This window comes from Lucilia sericata, unplaced genomic scaffold (assembly GCF_015586225.1).
Source record: "Lucilia sericata isolate MDLA Ls3-8-SP2 unplaced genomic scaffold, ASM1558622v1 Contig001882F_arrow, whole genome shotgun sequence".
NCBI lineage: Eukaryota > Metazoa > Arthropoda > Insecta > Diptera > Calliphoridae > Lucilia > Lucilia sericata.
Genome location: NW_023995770.1, coordinates 1,947 through 17,230, shown reverse-complemented (window position 1 = coordinate 17,230; position 15,284 = coordinate 1,947). Strand labels below are relative to the sequence as shown.

General features: G+C 30.6%; 1 protein-coding gene across 1 annotated transcript in view; it reads left to right on the top strand.

Moving 5' to 3' along the window:
* Nucleotides 1-13,176, top strand: part of LOC119612944 (guanine nucleotide-binding protein G(o) subunit alpha-like) — a 49,893-nt gene extending 36,717 nt beyond the window's left edge. Inside the window, exon 3 of the mRNA XM_037968835.1 lies at nt 12,902-13,176. Within this exon, the coding sequence (XP_037824763.1) occupies nt 12,902-13,176 (275 nt within the window). The remainder of the gene's footprint in view (nt 1-12,901) is intronic.
* The last annotated feature ends 2,108 nt before the right edge of the window (nt 13,177-15,284 follow it).

Sequence of the window (15,284 nt, the reverse complement as noted above, 5' to 3'; positions counted from 1 at the left end):
TCACAACAAACTGAAGAGATACTGGCTATAATCATAAGTTCTTGAACTTGGAACTAATATAAAATTTCCTGGAATGCTTATCATTGATTAAAGATTGATTCCAAAACCTTTTCACAGAACTACTGTCGACACCACAACGCTTCCAAAGAACAAGTATCATGCCAAACTGAAACATTAAAGGCTATAATCATGAGTTCTATAACTTGTTGTAGAACTAATACAATTTTTCCTAATATTTTGAATAAACTTGTTTATTATTGATTAAGGAATAGTTCTTGGAACCATTCCGCAGAACGAGTAAAAGTATTTTTCGTAATACGAATCGATCTCTCCTCTCACTGAGATGAGATATGGCGCAATTTTGAAGATATACGTTTGTTTAGCAGGTCTATGTGATTTCTTCACTGGTAATACTTTATTTCATCACATTGATCCCTTTATGATGCCTGTAAAGAGAAAGAGTCAACCAAATTAGGCTGGATTCAAACAACTTTGTTGCACTAATAAAAGAGTATATCCTTCGGATAATCACCTCAGATAAGTGGTTGGCTAGCGTGTTAGGGTTTGGGAGTGGCAGAGAAAATGAGTGATATCCTGAAGTCGTTTCTTTAGAGATTCAATTTTCTGATTATTAGAATCTGTTTTGAATCTATCGTTTGTAGCTGTAAAGCGAAATGCGTCAAAGTTTTCGGACTCTTCTCTTGCTAGTGAGCTGAGTTATGGTCCTGATCATGTCATTTTAAAAGATTTTTGTTTTGAATCGGTGTAATATTTCTATATAATCTTGTTTTAATAAGTACTTTATAGGCCTATTGTCCCATACTTTTTAATTTCCCTTATAACAATAATTTAACATTTAATTATCATGTTATGTCAATCAAAAAAGTGACTAAATCTATTTGTAGGATAATGCTGGAGATGTAACAACTAATGTACATCAAATAGTTTCAAAACATTTCTATTAAAAGTTTGTTTCAAAAAACCCGACAGTTCAAGGAAATTGTTACGTTTCAATGAAGGACTTTGTCTTTATAAGCCAGTACATTTTTGAATAACAAAATGAACTATTTCATAGCGTATATAGCGATCTATGAAATGAAATATTGCCCAATATAAAGGAACTCGGATTCCTGGTTAATGTTCCCTAAAATATTCTTGAGGGATAAATTATACTATATCTTGTTTTTCGAAGAAAGCCCGGCAATGACAGGGAAAGTATTCCAGCGTTTTACTGTTCTCTCCTTATGCTCTACATTCCTCTGAATTAGGTTATTGGACCCGTTGTTCGCTGATTTTCTTTTAAAAATTTGTTACCGAAATCTTATATAGCCATCTATGAAAAGAATTATCATCTGTTTAGAATCCAAACTGTGTTTCTGAGAGTCTTTCAATGGCATAGATAATATTCCAGCATTTCACTGTCCTCTCCGCATGCTCAACATTCTTGTGAATCTGTTCATCCAATTTTGTTAAAACGAGACCCTAAACCTATGTGTCCACTATGGCGTCGGACGGCTTTGTATTCGTCAGTTTAACTTCCTCAAGCTCCCTTCGCTTTTTAGCAATTACATTCGATCTTTCATTAGCGATTATTCCCGAGCGGCCTGGAAACCTTATGTTGCAGAGTTTACCATTATTTAAGTGCAATGCGCTCTAAGGGCCTTATCAGCTGATATCGCCCGAATTGCCTTCTGGTAATCGAAAAATATGTTAAGCTCTGTTGGCTTCATATTCGATACAAGCTATTCCCCGTTAACATGGACTCCTGCCTGGAAGTTAATGTTGTGTTTGGGTAGATTTCTGGATTATATTCGGTTTCTGGGTTTCAAGTGTTGCGCTTACCGCACGATTTCATATCTGGAACGAATATCTTAAAGTTCTCGATAATTTATGTTTCCGTTATGCGATCGGACACATTTGGTATTTGTGTATAATCGTCCAATCTCTAATGACACTTTTACAGTCCAATACTATCTTAGATTATCACCTTATCACCTGGTATAGCTCTAATTACTATCTGGTTGCCGAATCAAACCCATTTTAGATATTACCCGTAAGCACGATCTTCTGCTTGAAAGCTATTGCTGTAATATTTCGTTTCCAGGGTTTCTCCCACTTTAGAGCCATTCGTTTAACAACAGATTCCCGCAACAGTTCCAATGTTCTGTTGGATCATGATTTCCTATCTGTGATCAATGTCTTACAATTTCCAATAATTTCTGGGTTTTCTTCCATCTCTAATGTTTTGTTTGATCACGATCTTCTATGTGGGACCAATGTCTAACAACATCTGGTGCTAGTCCAACATCTGTGTAAGAATATATTCCTGCAGGGGTTTGCTCTAATGATCCGCTTGTCCACATTCTCTTTTCTGGAATCAATGTATCACAATTTTTCGATAATTCTGGGTTTTCTCTAGCGATCTATAAAAAAACAGAATCCTGCAGGAATTTGATCTTATGTTCTGTTCGATCACGATCTTCTATTAGGGATCTGTGTCTTACACTTCTCGACAATGTCGTGTTTACCATATGTGATCAACAACGTCTGATGTTCATCCGATATGTCCAGTATACAATCAATCCACCTTAAAACAACTACAGCTACGCTATGAGTAACACAAAGTTAAGAAGTCCGTCCCTTATAACGGCCGGGCACATTAATATTTCTGCTTTTCTAATAGTGTATGAGTTTATGTGTTTGTGTGCGTAGGGGAAATGTGCGTGCTATCATACTAGACCACTAAGGACAAAAGGAAATAGGAAACTTAACTAGGCAAAAGTTTTTAATTAATCTTTGGTATTTGTGGGACAGATTTTGTTTATGATGGGGAAAACAATTTTAATTACAAAATATTTGTCGAAGGTATTTGCTAAAATATTAATAAGTTACTATGACAAATTAATAATTTATTGTAAACAACTTTTATTAAGATTAATTTAAAATTCTTTTCATGTAAACGAAACAAATTTTTTTTACACATTTTTAAGGATTCGCTCTAAATTTAATTAGAAACAAAAAGAAAAGTTTAAAATAAAGTTCATTTTATAATTAAAACATATTTTTAACAAAAAAAATTTTAGAAATTCCAAAAGTCACAAAAACATGTTAATAAGAAATTGTAAAATTCTTTACAAAAAACAATAAAATAAATAAAATACTCCACAAGTGTTTTGATATTAAATAATAAAAAATTTAAAAAAATTTACCAACAAAACTAAGAAAATACTTAAAACAAAAAGTTACACAAAATTTACAACGGAAATAGGAAACAAAACTACTACAACTACAAAAAAAAAACATTTAAGAGAATGAGAGTGTAAATAAACCAGAGAGTATCTAAGTAAAAGTCTTCTTATACAAGTTGTGTTTATTTATTTAACAAAAAATATTAAAACTGCAACTTAATTTTGAAATAATAATTTTAGTTTTGTTAATAAAGTGCTAAAACAACAACAACAACATTATTAATTTACACTCCCCTGCTTTGGTGTTGTTTAAAAAACAGAGAACGAAAAAAAAAAACTTACAAAAAGTACCTCGTACATCTCAAAGTATACGTATTATAGTTGTTTGTGTTTATTTCACATTCACACATTTGTTTTCTGAATAAAAAAAAATACTTTGTTTTTTCGTGTGTCACCGTATTCGGCCAATTGTGGCCGATATAAACGACCTTCAAAACGTTTTGTGTCGAAGCAATACGCACCATGGGCTGCGCACAGAGTGCTGAGGAGAGGGCCGCAGCCGCTAGAAGTCGTTTGATTGAACGAAATCTAAAAGAAGATGGCATTCAGGCAGCAAAGGATATTAAACTTCTTTTGCTTGGTGAGTTTTTCTCCGTTGTCCTTTTTTTGTTTGTGTATTCTCTCTCTATTGTATAAAAAGGATGTGAAGGTATTATGTGAGTATGTAGTAGGGAAAATGTAGGTCTTTATGTGTGTCTCAATATTTGTGTCGCTTGTCAGCAGTTGTTGTAATATTTAAGTTTTTTCATCTTCTGTTTAACTTAAAAGGATTCTTTTTAATTCACTTCAAATATTTTGTTAGTCTGGGTTTTGTTTGTTAAAATATAATGAGTTTTACTTTTTTTATGCTGCTTGTTTAAGAATAATTTAGTTTTAACAACTTAATTTCTGCTATAAAATTAAAAATCTAAAAGGGTATCTGTAGACATATTTTTTACAGAGTAAAGAGTTCTTGGTCTCATAAATTAAGTTTATTTTTTCTTGTTTGAGTTATTTTTTAATTGAGAGGATTTGAAATTTAATATTATATTATCATTACTTGTAATGAATTTTGTTAGTACCATGCAGAATAGAACAGAACTAGAACTAGAACAGATCTAGAACAGAACTAGAACAGAACTAGAACAGAACTTGAACAGAACTAGAACAGAACTAGAACAGAACTAGAACAGAACTAGAACAGAACTAGAACAGAACTAGAACAGAACTAGAACAGAACTAGAACAGAACTAGAACAGAACTAGAACAGAACTAGAACAGAACTAGAACAGAACTAGAACAGAACTAGAACAGAACTAGAACAGAACTAGAACAGAACTAGAACAGAACTAGAACAGAACTAGAACAGAACTAGAACAGAACTAGAACAGAACTAGAACAGAACTAGAACAGAACTAGAACAGAACTAGAACAGAACTAGAACAGAACTAGAACAGAACTAGAACGAAACTAGAACAGAACTAGAACAGAACTAGAACAGAACTAGAACAGAACTAGAACAGAACTAAAACAGAACTAGAACAGAACTAGAACATAACTAGAACATAACTAGAACATAACTAGAACATAACTAAAACATAACTAGAACAGAACTAGAACATAACTAGAACAGAAATAGAACAGAACTAGAACAGAACTAGAACAGAACTAGAACAGAACTAGAACAGAACTAGAACAGAACTAGAACAGAACTAGAACAGAACTAGAACAGAACTAGAACAGAACTAGAACAGAACTAGAACAGAACTGGAACAGAACTAGAACAGAACTAGAACAGAACTAGAACTAAAATAGTACTGAAATAGAATTTAATTAGAACTGAACTAGAACTGAACTAGAACAGAAATAGAACAGAACTAGAACAGAACTAGAACAGAACTAGAACAGAACTAGAACAGAACTAGAACAGAACTAGAACTAAAATAGTACTGAAATAGAATTTAATTAGAACTGAACTAGAACTGAACTAGAACAGAAATAGAACAGAACTAGAACAGAACTAGAACTGAACTAGAACTGAACTAGAACTGAACTAGAACTGAACTAGAACTGAACTAGAACTGAACTAGAACTGAACTAGAACTGAACTAGAACTGAACTAGAACTGAACTAGAACTGAACTAGAACTGAACTAGAACTGAACTAGAACTGAACTAGAACTGAACTAGAACTGAACTAGAGCTGAACTAGAACTGAACTAGAACTGAGCTAGAACTGAGCTAGAACTGAGCTAGAACTGAACTAGAACTGAACTAGAACTGAACTAGAACTGAACTAGAACTGAACTAGAACTGAACTAGAACTGAACTAGAACTGAACTAGAACTGAACTAGAACTGAACTAGAACTGAACTAGAACTGAACTAGAACTGAACTAGAACTGAACTAGAACTGAACTAGAACTGAACTAGAACTAGAAACTAGAACTGAACTAGAACTGAACTAGAACTAGAACTGAACTAGAACTAGAACTAGAACTGAACTAGAACTGAACTAGAACTGAACTAGAACTGAACTAGAACTGAACTAGAACTGAACTAGAACTGAACTAGAACTGAACTAGAACTGAACTAGAACTGAACTAGAACTGAACTAGAACTGAACTAGAACTGAACTAGAACTGAACTAGAACTGAACTAGAACTGAACTAGAACTGAACTAGAACTGAACTAGAACTGAACTAGAACTGAACTAGAACTGAACTAGAACTGAACTAGAACTGAACTAGAACTGAACTAGAACTGAACTAGAACTGAACTAGAACTGAACTAGAACTGAACTAGAACTGAACTAGAACTGAACTAGAACTGAACTAGAACTGAACTAGAACTGAACTAGAACTGAACTAGAACTGAACTAGAACTGAACTAGAACTGAACTAGAACTGAACTAGAACTGAACTAGAACTGAACTAGAACTGAACTAGAACTGAACTAGAACTGAACTAGAACTGACTGAACTAGAACTGAACTAGAACTGAACTAGAACTGACTAGAACTGAACTAGAACTGAACTAGAACTGAACTAGAACTGAACTAGAACTGACTAGAACTGAACTAACTGAACTAGAACTGAACTAAACTGAACTAGAACGAACTAGAACTGAACTAGAACTGAACTAGAACTGAACTAGAACTGAACTAGAACTGAACTAGAACTGAACTAGAACTGAACTAGAACTGAACTAGACCTGAACTAGAACTGACTAGAACTGAACTAGAACTAACTAGAACTGAACTTGAACTGAACTAAAACTGAACTAGAACTATAATCTCTTCTACTCACTCGACTACAGTCTTGTATACAGACTTTCAATAGTTTATAGTCTCATCTATAGACATGTATAGATGTGTTTAGATTTTTTAAAAGTCTCGTGGAAAGCATCATTTATAGATTCGTCTATAGCCAGAGTTTCTTAATAGTTTTTTGGTAATACTCAGATTATAAGTTAAAAATATTAAGTTTATTTTAATATACAGATGCGAATTCATTGTTAAATTGTGACTCAGATTTCTCGCTGGACATCACGCAAAACGTCTACATTAAGTATTTGTTTCTCTAATCAAATCAGATTAAAAAGTTTATTTTACGAAAAAAACTAAATACAAATTTCTTCGGAAAGTATTTTTCCAATGTCCTAGTGAACTTGTTATTTGTTTTTATTAAGAAATTAACTTTTATATAAAGGGAAAACTTTTCAAAATTTCCACATCTACCCACACTCCAATGCTGTAGTTTTTATAGCCCATTTATAGCATTTGTGTGGAATCATATTGTAGCGTTTCTTTTTGTAATGTTTAATATTGAAAAAATATTTGTTTTTTTTTTGTATAGCTTTACTTTAAGCTCATTATAATTTATGAAAAGTGTGTTACAATTGTGCTATCAATAAAATGTGTTTAAGAGAAAAATATATATATTTTTTGGAAAAGTAATGGCAAAAATAATACCTCAATTATTTGTTTATTAAAATAGAAAAATAAACAATTCGAACGAAGAAATTGCGATTTATTAAAAAAAAAAAACATTTTCATTTTTATGGTCGAATAATTATTGAAAATTTTGTTGTTTTTCATATTTTCAAATGTACTTTATTTAAACTCTTATATTTTGGGTTTTTTTCTAAAGAAACACTACACGAGAAATTTAAATTCAATGGATTTTTAAAAAAATTTTAAAAATCTTAAAAAATTTTCAAATTTGAAATTTTGTTACTTAGTTTATCTGTCACACTTTAACTGTCAATTTAAATATTTAAGTAAAAAATTCTAGACAATTTAAATAAAAATCACATTGACTTATAATTGAACTTTGTCGTTTTCATTTGTAAATGAGAGAAAAGTCAATTAAAAATTATTACATTTGAATGTCATTTGCATTAACATTTGTTATGATTTGATTTGACATTGCAGGGTATTTAGAATTTGCTAATGCCTAACTTTTTTTTGGACTTCAACTTTGCCCCCACCTTTCCAGAATTTGATTTTTGAGTTTTTCTGATTGTTTATATTAAAATGAAAACTAAAACGAAAAAAAATATATTGAATATATTTTGCACTGCAAGAAAAATCCAAAGCATACAAAATAAAAAAAGTTTAAATAGATCAATGACTTGAACGAATACAAAAGAAAGTTTTTAATACAAAATTAAAATGAATACCTAATTTGATTTTCGGTAAAACAGAAAAATTTTGGATTTTTTCTTGAAATATTGAAATTTTAGTGAAATATTGGATTTTGGGTGATATAACGAATTTTTAGTGAAAATATCGGGTTTTTAGTGAAATATTGGATTTTTAGTAAAATAACTCGAATTTAAAAAAAACTATTTTTTTGTGAAATTTTGGATTTTATGTGAAAAATTGGATTTTTAAACAAATATCGAATTTTTAGTACAATATTAGATTTTGGCTGAAATATCAAATTTTTTGAGAAATTTTGAATTTTTAGTAAAATATTGGATTTTTTGTGAAATATAGGATTTTAGTGATTTTTCCTTATTTTTATAAAATTTGTAATTTTTAGTGAAATATAATAGACTATAGTCTAGTCTAGTCTATAGTCTAGTCTAGTATAGTCTAGTCTATAGTCTAGTCTATAGTCTAGTCTATAGTCTAGTCTATAGTCTAGTCTATAGTCTAGTCTATAGTCTAGTCTATAGTCTAGTCTATAGTCTAGTCTAGTCTAGTCTATAGTCTAGTCTATAGTCTAGTCTATAGTCTAGTCTATAGTCTAGTCTATAGTCTAGTCTATAGTCTAGTCTATAGTCTAGTCTATAGTCTAGTTCTATAGTCCTAGTCTATAGTCTAGTCTTAGTCTAGTCTATAGTCTAGTTATAGTCTAGTCTATAGTCTAGTATAGTATAGTCTAGTCTAGTCTAAGTCTAGTCTATAGTCTAGCTCTATAGTCTAGTCTATAGTCTAGTCTATAGTCTAGTAGTCTAGTCTAAGTCTAGTCTATAGTCTAGTCTATAGTCTAGTATAGTCTAGTCTATAGTCTAGTCTATAGTCTAGTCCTATAGTCTAGTCTATAGTCTAGTCTATAGTCTAGTCTATAGTCTAGCTATAGTCTAGTCTATAGTCTAGTCTATAGTCTAGTCTATAGTCTAGCTATAGTCTAGTCTATAGTCTAGTCTATAGTCTAGTCTATGTCTATCTATAGTCCTATAGTCTAGCCTATAGTCTCGTCTATAGTCTAGTCTATAGTCTAGCCTATAGTCCTAGTCTATAGTCTAGTCTATAGTCTAGTCTATAGTCTAGTCTATAGTCTAGTCTATAGTCTAGTCTATAGTCTAGTCTATAGTCTAGTCTATAGTCTAGTCTATAGTCTAGTCTATAGCTAGTCTATAGTCTAGTCTATAGTCTAGTCTATAGTCTAGTCTATAGTCTAGTCTATAGTCTAGTCTATAGTCTAGTCTATAGTCTAGTCTATAGTCTAGTCTATAGTCTAGTCTATAGTCTAGTCTATAGTCTAGTCTATAGTCTGGAGTCTAGTCTATAGTCTAGTCTATAGTCTAGTCTATAGTCTAGTCTATAGTCTAGTCTATAGTCTAGCTATAGTCTAGCCTAGTCAGTCTAGGTTCTATAGTCTAGTCTTAGTCTAGTCTATAGTCCAGTCTATAGTCCAGTCTATAGTCTAGTCTATAGTCTAGTCTATAGTCTAGTCTATAGTCCAGTCTATAGTCCAGTCTATAGTCTAGTCTATAGTCTAGTCTATAGTCTAGTCTATAGTCTAGTCTGTAGTCTAATTTACAATCTAGTCAATAGTGTAGCCTATAGTCTATTCTCTAGTCTTGTCCATAGTCATAGTCTGGTCTACGATTCGGATCTAGTGAAATAAGGGAATTTTAGTGAAATTTCGGTGGTTAAATTCAGTTTATTTTTCTGAACTCTTGGCTTTCGCTATTTTTTAGAGTTACTAAGTCCTGTTTGGACCTGATCTTTTTCTCCTAGTGTATTATTGATTTAGTCCATAATAAATTATTTGGATTTTATAAAATAAAAACGTGAATTTATTTATTTCACTGTTTAATGGAATATTTTGTTTTCAAAATTTTCTTATACTTTCAATATTATATTCATATATGATTACTAATGATTTGTTTATAGTTATTTCTTTAAAAGTACACACATACAAACATATATAATTTTTAACAAATAATTGATTTGTTGTATACAATTCACCATAGAATTGGCATAAACAAAAATGTTTAAGGTTTATTATTAGATATTTCAAATATGTCCTAATTATTTCTAATGATTTTTATAATGACGAATTATTTACTCTATAAACAGCAAACAAAAACTGAGAATGCAATCCATCAAAATTTTATATAAAAAATATTTAATTTATTGTAACCATAAACTAATTATTAATAAAACACAGATCTTTAGATAATCATTATGAAAGTTAATCAGCAAGAAAAACATATTTACGCAGACAATGAATAGGACTTTTTAAGTGTAAGAAGAATCTCAAGAAGCATCATCTTTATTATCATCATCAAGTAATTTAAATCTCTTGTAGTTTTTTTTTTTTTTTCGTATTAAAAACCGACCAGTTTACTTACACAAACCATAGTGCAAATCCCAACTATCTATCTAACTACCACTTCTTCCCATCATAATTACTGAGAGAAAATTAAAAACAAAGAAATTTATTGTTTTTTTTTTTTTTTTTTTTTGCTTCACAAGAACTGGAGGCAGAGTTGCCCGGCCTAACGATAATATCAACAAATAATTATAATAATATTTGTTTTAAGAGGAAAATCATAGTGCGAAATGATTTTTTTCCATCTAAAGTTTTTGTAATCACTTGCATTATAAACAAAAAATTTTTAAACAGATTTTTATGGATTTTTGTAAAGAATGTTTTTTGTAATTCGTTATAACATGAAAAATTATTACTGTTTTTAAGTAACGTAAATAGTTCCATTCTAGTTCAGTTCTAGTTCAGTTCTAGTTCAGTTCTAGTTCAGTTCTAGTTCAGTTCTAGTTCAGTTCAAGTTCAGTTCTAGTTCAGTTCTAGTTCAGTTCTAGTTCAGTTCTAGTTCAGTCTAGTTCAGTTCTAGTTCAGTTCTAGTTCAGTTCTAGTTCAGTTCTAGTTCAGTTCTAGTTCAGTTCTAGTTCAGTTCTAGTTCAGTTCTAGTTCAGTTCTAGTTCAGTTCTAGTTCAGTTCTAGTTCAGTTCTAGTTCAGTTCTAGTTCAGTTCTAGTTCAGTTCAGTTCTAGTTCAGTTCTAGTTCAGTTCTAGTTCAGTTCTAGTTCAGTTCTAGTTCAGTTCTAGTTCAGTTCTAGTTCAGTTCTAGTTCAGTTCTAGTTCAGTTCTAGTTCAGTTCTAGTTCAGTTCTAGTTCAGTTCTAGTTCAGTTCTAGTTCAGTTCTAGTTCAGTTCTAGTTCAGTTCTAGTTCAGTTCTAGTTCAGTTCTAGTTCAGTTCTAGTTCAGTTCTAGTTCAGTTCTAGTTCAGTTCTAGTTCAGTTCTAGTTCAGTTCTAGTTCAGTTCTAGTTCAGTTCTAGTTCAGTTCTAGTTCAGTTCTAGTTCAGTTCTAGTTCAGTTCTAGTTCAGTTCTAGTTCAGTTCTAGTTCAGTTCTAGTTCAGTTCTAGTTCAGTTCTAGTTCAGTTCTAGTTCAGTTCTAGTTCAGTTCTAGTTCAGTTCTAGTTCAGTTCTAGTTCAGTTCTAGTTCAGTTCTAGTTCAGTTCAGTTCAGTTCTAGTTCAGTTCTAGTTCAGTTCTAGTTCAGTTCTAGTTCAGTTCTAGTTCAGTTCTAGTTCAGTTCTAGTTCAGTTCTAGTTCAGTTCTAGTTCAGTTAGTTCTAGTTCAGTTCTAGTTCAGTTCTAGTTCAGTTCTAGTGTTCAGTTTAGTTCAGTTCTAGTTCAGTTCTAGTTCAGTTCTAGTTTAGTTCTAGTTCAGTTCTAGTTCAGTTCTAGTTCAGTTCTAGTTCAGTTCTAGTTCAGTTCTAGTTCAGTTTTAGTTCAGTTTTAGTTCAGTTTTAGTTCAGTTTAGTTCAGTTCTAGTTCTGTTCTAGTTCAGTTCTAGTTCAGTTCTAGTTTCAATTCTAGTTCAGTTCTAGTTCAGTTCCAGTTCAGTTCTAGTTCAGTTCTAGTTCAGTTCTAGTTCAGTTCTAGTTTAGTTCTAGTAAAGTTTTAGTTCAGTTCTTATTTCTAAATATTTGCTTATCCCTAAATAGTTGTTTTTTTTTAAATATTTAAATATTAACTCCCTTCTAAATCGTAATATAATATCCATTTGTTAACTTTAAGAATTGTTAATGAATACTTCTAAAAATGAGCGCATCTGTCTAGACTATTAATTAAATTTTAGTTAATCATCTCAACTAATACTACTTGCTATTAGATATTAAGGATTTTAAGTTTTTCTTCTTTTTACAATTTAAAGCTAAAAATTAAAATGCAAATATTCCTAATGATTTGCAACAATTTGTTGAATATTCATGCACGCTTCGCAAACATTTATTCTACATTTTATTTTAGCCAACAAAATAAGTGAATTTCCATTAGACAGTTGTGGGAGGGTGTGAACGATGGTGAATTGCTTAGTTTCGAGGATATTTTTCCACGACTATCTGCGTATTTGTTTTGTCCTTACGTTATAGTGAACTACTAGCAAAATGTATCTGTGTGTCAATGTGTTTAACAACAATTTATAGCGTTTTTTGTCGTTGAATATACAAGATAGAAACAAGTACATACGTATGTAGTACGAGTATGTTTTTTATTTTTCTCGGTTTATTATTCACAACACTGATTTCTACTTAAGATTCTGTATTTTTTTTTTTTTTTCATATCATTCTTCTGTTGAACAATTTTCAGTATCTTGCAGATTCATATACAAACACACAGACACACACACACAGATACATTTTAAGTGTTTTGCACTTTAAAAACCCATTAGAATACTGAACACAAAAACAATGTTTAGTATAAATAACAAATCAACAATAAAAACAAAAAATTCGAGATTTTTTAGTAAAAAAAGAAATACAAATTTAATTGTTTAATTATTTAATATTTAATAAAGTATAAGATTTAATTAATTAAATTTTATAAAATTTTTTTGAAAAGAAAAAAACTATTATTTAAGATTTATTTTATCTTATTAATTAAATTATCTCTAATATCTCCTTTTTATTTCCAGGTGCTGGTGAATCGGGCAACAGTACAATTGTTAAACAAATGAAAATTATACACGAAAGTGGGTTCACTCCTGAAGATTTCAACCAATATAGACCGGTTGTTTATAGCAACACAATACAATCATTAGTTGCAATACTTAGAGCAATGCCAAATCTTAGTATTCAGTTTAGTAATAACGAAAGAGATGTAAGTAAATATTTACAAACTGATTATTATAACCACATACCAAAAATAACCCATCCAAAAAATAGACTACACATTTTTATGATTAAATAAACGAGGGTTAATAGACAAATCTGTAGAAACTTTCAGGAGTAGAATTGACTAATCAATATATAAGAGGAGTGACAGCCTCCATAGATAAAAGATCGCTATATAACGAGACTGCTAGATTGATGTATAACGAGATCGATAGATGAAGAGATCGATATATAAAGATATCGAAGGTGAAGAGATCGATTTAAAGAGATCGATAGATAACGAGATCGATAGATAAAGAACCGATAGATAACGAGATCGATAGTAAAGAGATTATATATAAAAATCGATATATTAAAATCGATAGATAAAGAGTTCGATAGATAAAGAGTTCGATAGATAAAGAGTCGATTAGATAGAGAGGTCGATAGATAGAGAGTTCGATAGATAGAGAGTTCGATAGATAGAGAGTTCGATAGATAGAGAGTTCGATAGATAGAGAGTTCGATAGATAGAGAGTTCGATAGATAGAGAGTTCGATAGATAGATAGATAGATAGATAGATAGAGATAGATAGATAGATAGATAGATAGATAGATAGATAGATAGATAGATAGATAGATAGATAGATAGATAGATAGATAGATAGATAGATAGATAGATAGATAGATAGATAGATAGATAGATAGATAGATAGATAGATAGATAGATAGATAGATAGATAGATAGATAGATAGATAGATAGATAGATAAGATAGATAGATAGATAGATAGATAGATAGATAGATAGATAGATAGATAGATAGATAGATAGATAGATAGATAGATAGATAGATAGATAGATAGATAGATAGATAGATAGATAGATAGATAGATAGATAGATAGATAGATAGATACATAGATAGATAGATAGATAGATAGATAGATAGATAGATAGATAGATAGATAGATAGATAGATAGATAGATAGATAGATAGATAGATAGATAGATAGATAGATAGATAGATAGATAGATAGATAGAGATAGATATAGATAGATAGATAGGTAGATAGATAGATAGATAGATAGATAGATAGATAGATAGATAGATAGATAGATAGATAGATAGATAGATAGATAGATAGATAGATAGATAGATAGATAGATAGATAGATAGATAGATAGATAGATAGAAGATAGATAGATAGATAGACAGATAGATAGATAGATAGATAGATAGATAGATAGATAGATAGATAGATAGATAGATAGATAGATAGATAGATAGATAGATAGATAGATAGATAGATAGACAGATAGATAGATAGATAGATAGATAGATAGATAGATAGATAGATAGATAGATAGATAGATAGATAGATAGATAGATAGATAGATAGATAGATAGATAGATAGATAGATAGATAGATAGATAGATAGATAGATAGATAGATAGATAGATAGATAGATAGATAGATAGATAGATAGATAGATAGATAGATAGATAGATAGATAGATAGATAGATAGATAGATAGATAGATAGATAGATAGATAGATAGATAGATAGATAGATAGATAGATAGATAGATAGATAGATAGATAGATAGATAGATAGATAGATAGATAGATAGACTAGACTATAGACTAGACTATAGACTAGACTATAGACTAGACTATAGACTAGACTATAGACTAGACTATAGACTAGACTATAGACTAGACTATAGACTAGACTATAGACTAGACTATAGACTAGACTATAGACTAGACTATAGACTAGACTATAGACTAGACTATAGACTAGACTATAGACTAGACTATAGACTAGACTATAGACTAGACTATAGACTAGACTATAGACTAGACTATAGACTAGACTATAGACTAGACTATAGACTAGACTATAGACTAGACTATAGACTAGACTATAGACTAGACTATAGACTAGACTATAGACTAGACTATAGACTAGACTATAGACTAGACTATAGACTAGACTATAGACTAGACTATAGACTAGACTATAGACTAGACTATAGACTAGACTATAGACTAGACTATAGACTAGACTATAGACTAGATTATAGACTAGACTATAGACTAGACTATAGACTAGACTATAGACTAGACTATAGACTAGACTATAGACTAGACTATAGACTAGACTATAGACTAGACTATAGATTAGACTATAGACTAGACTA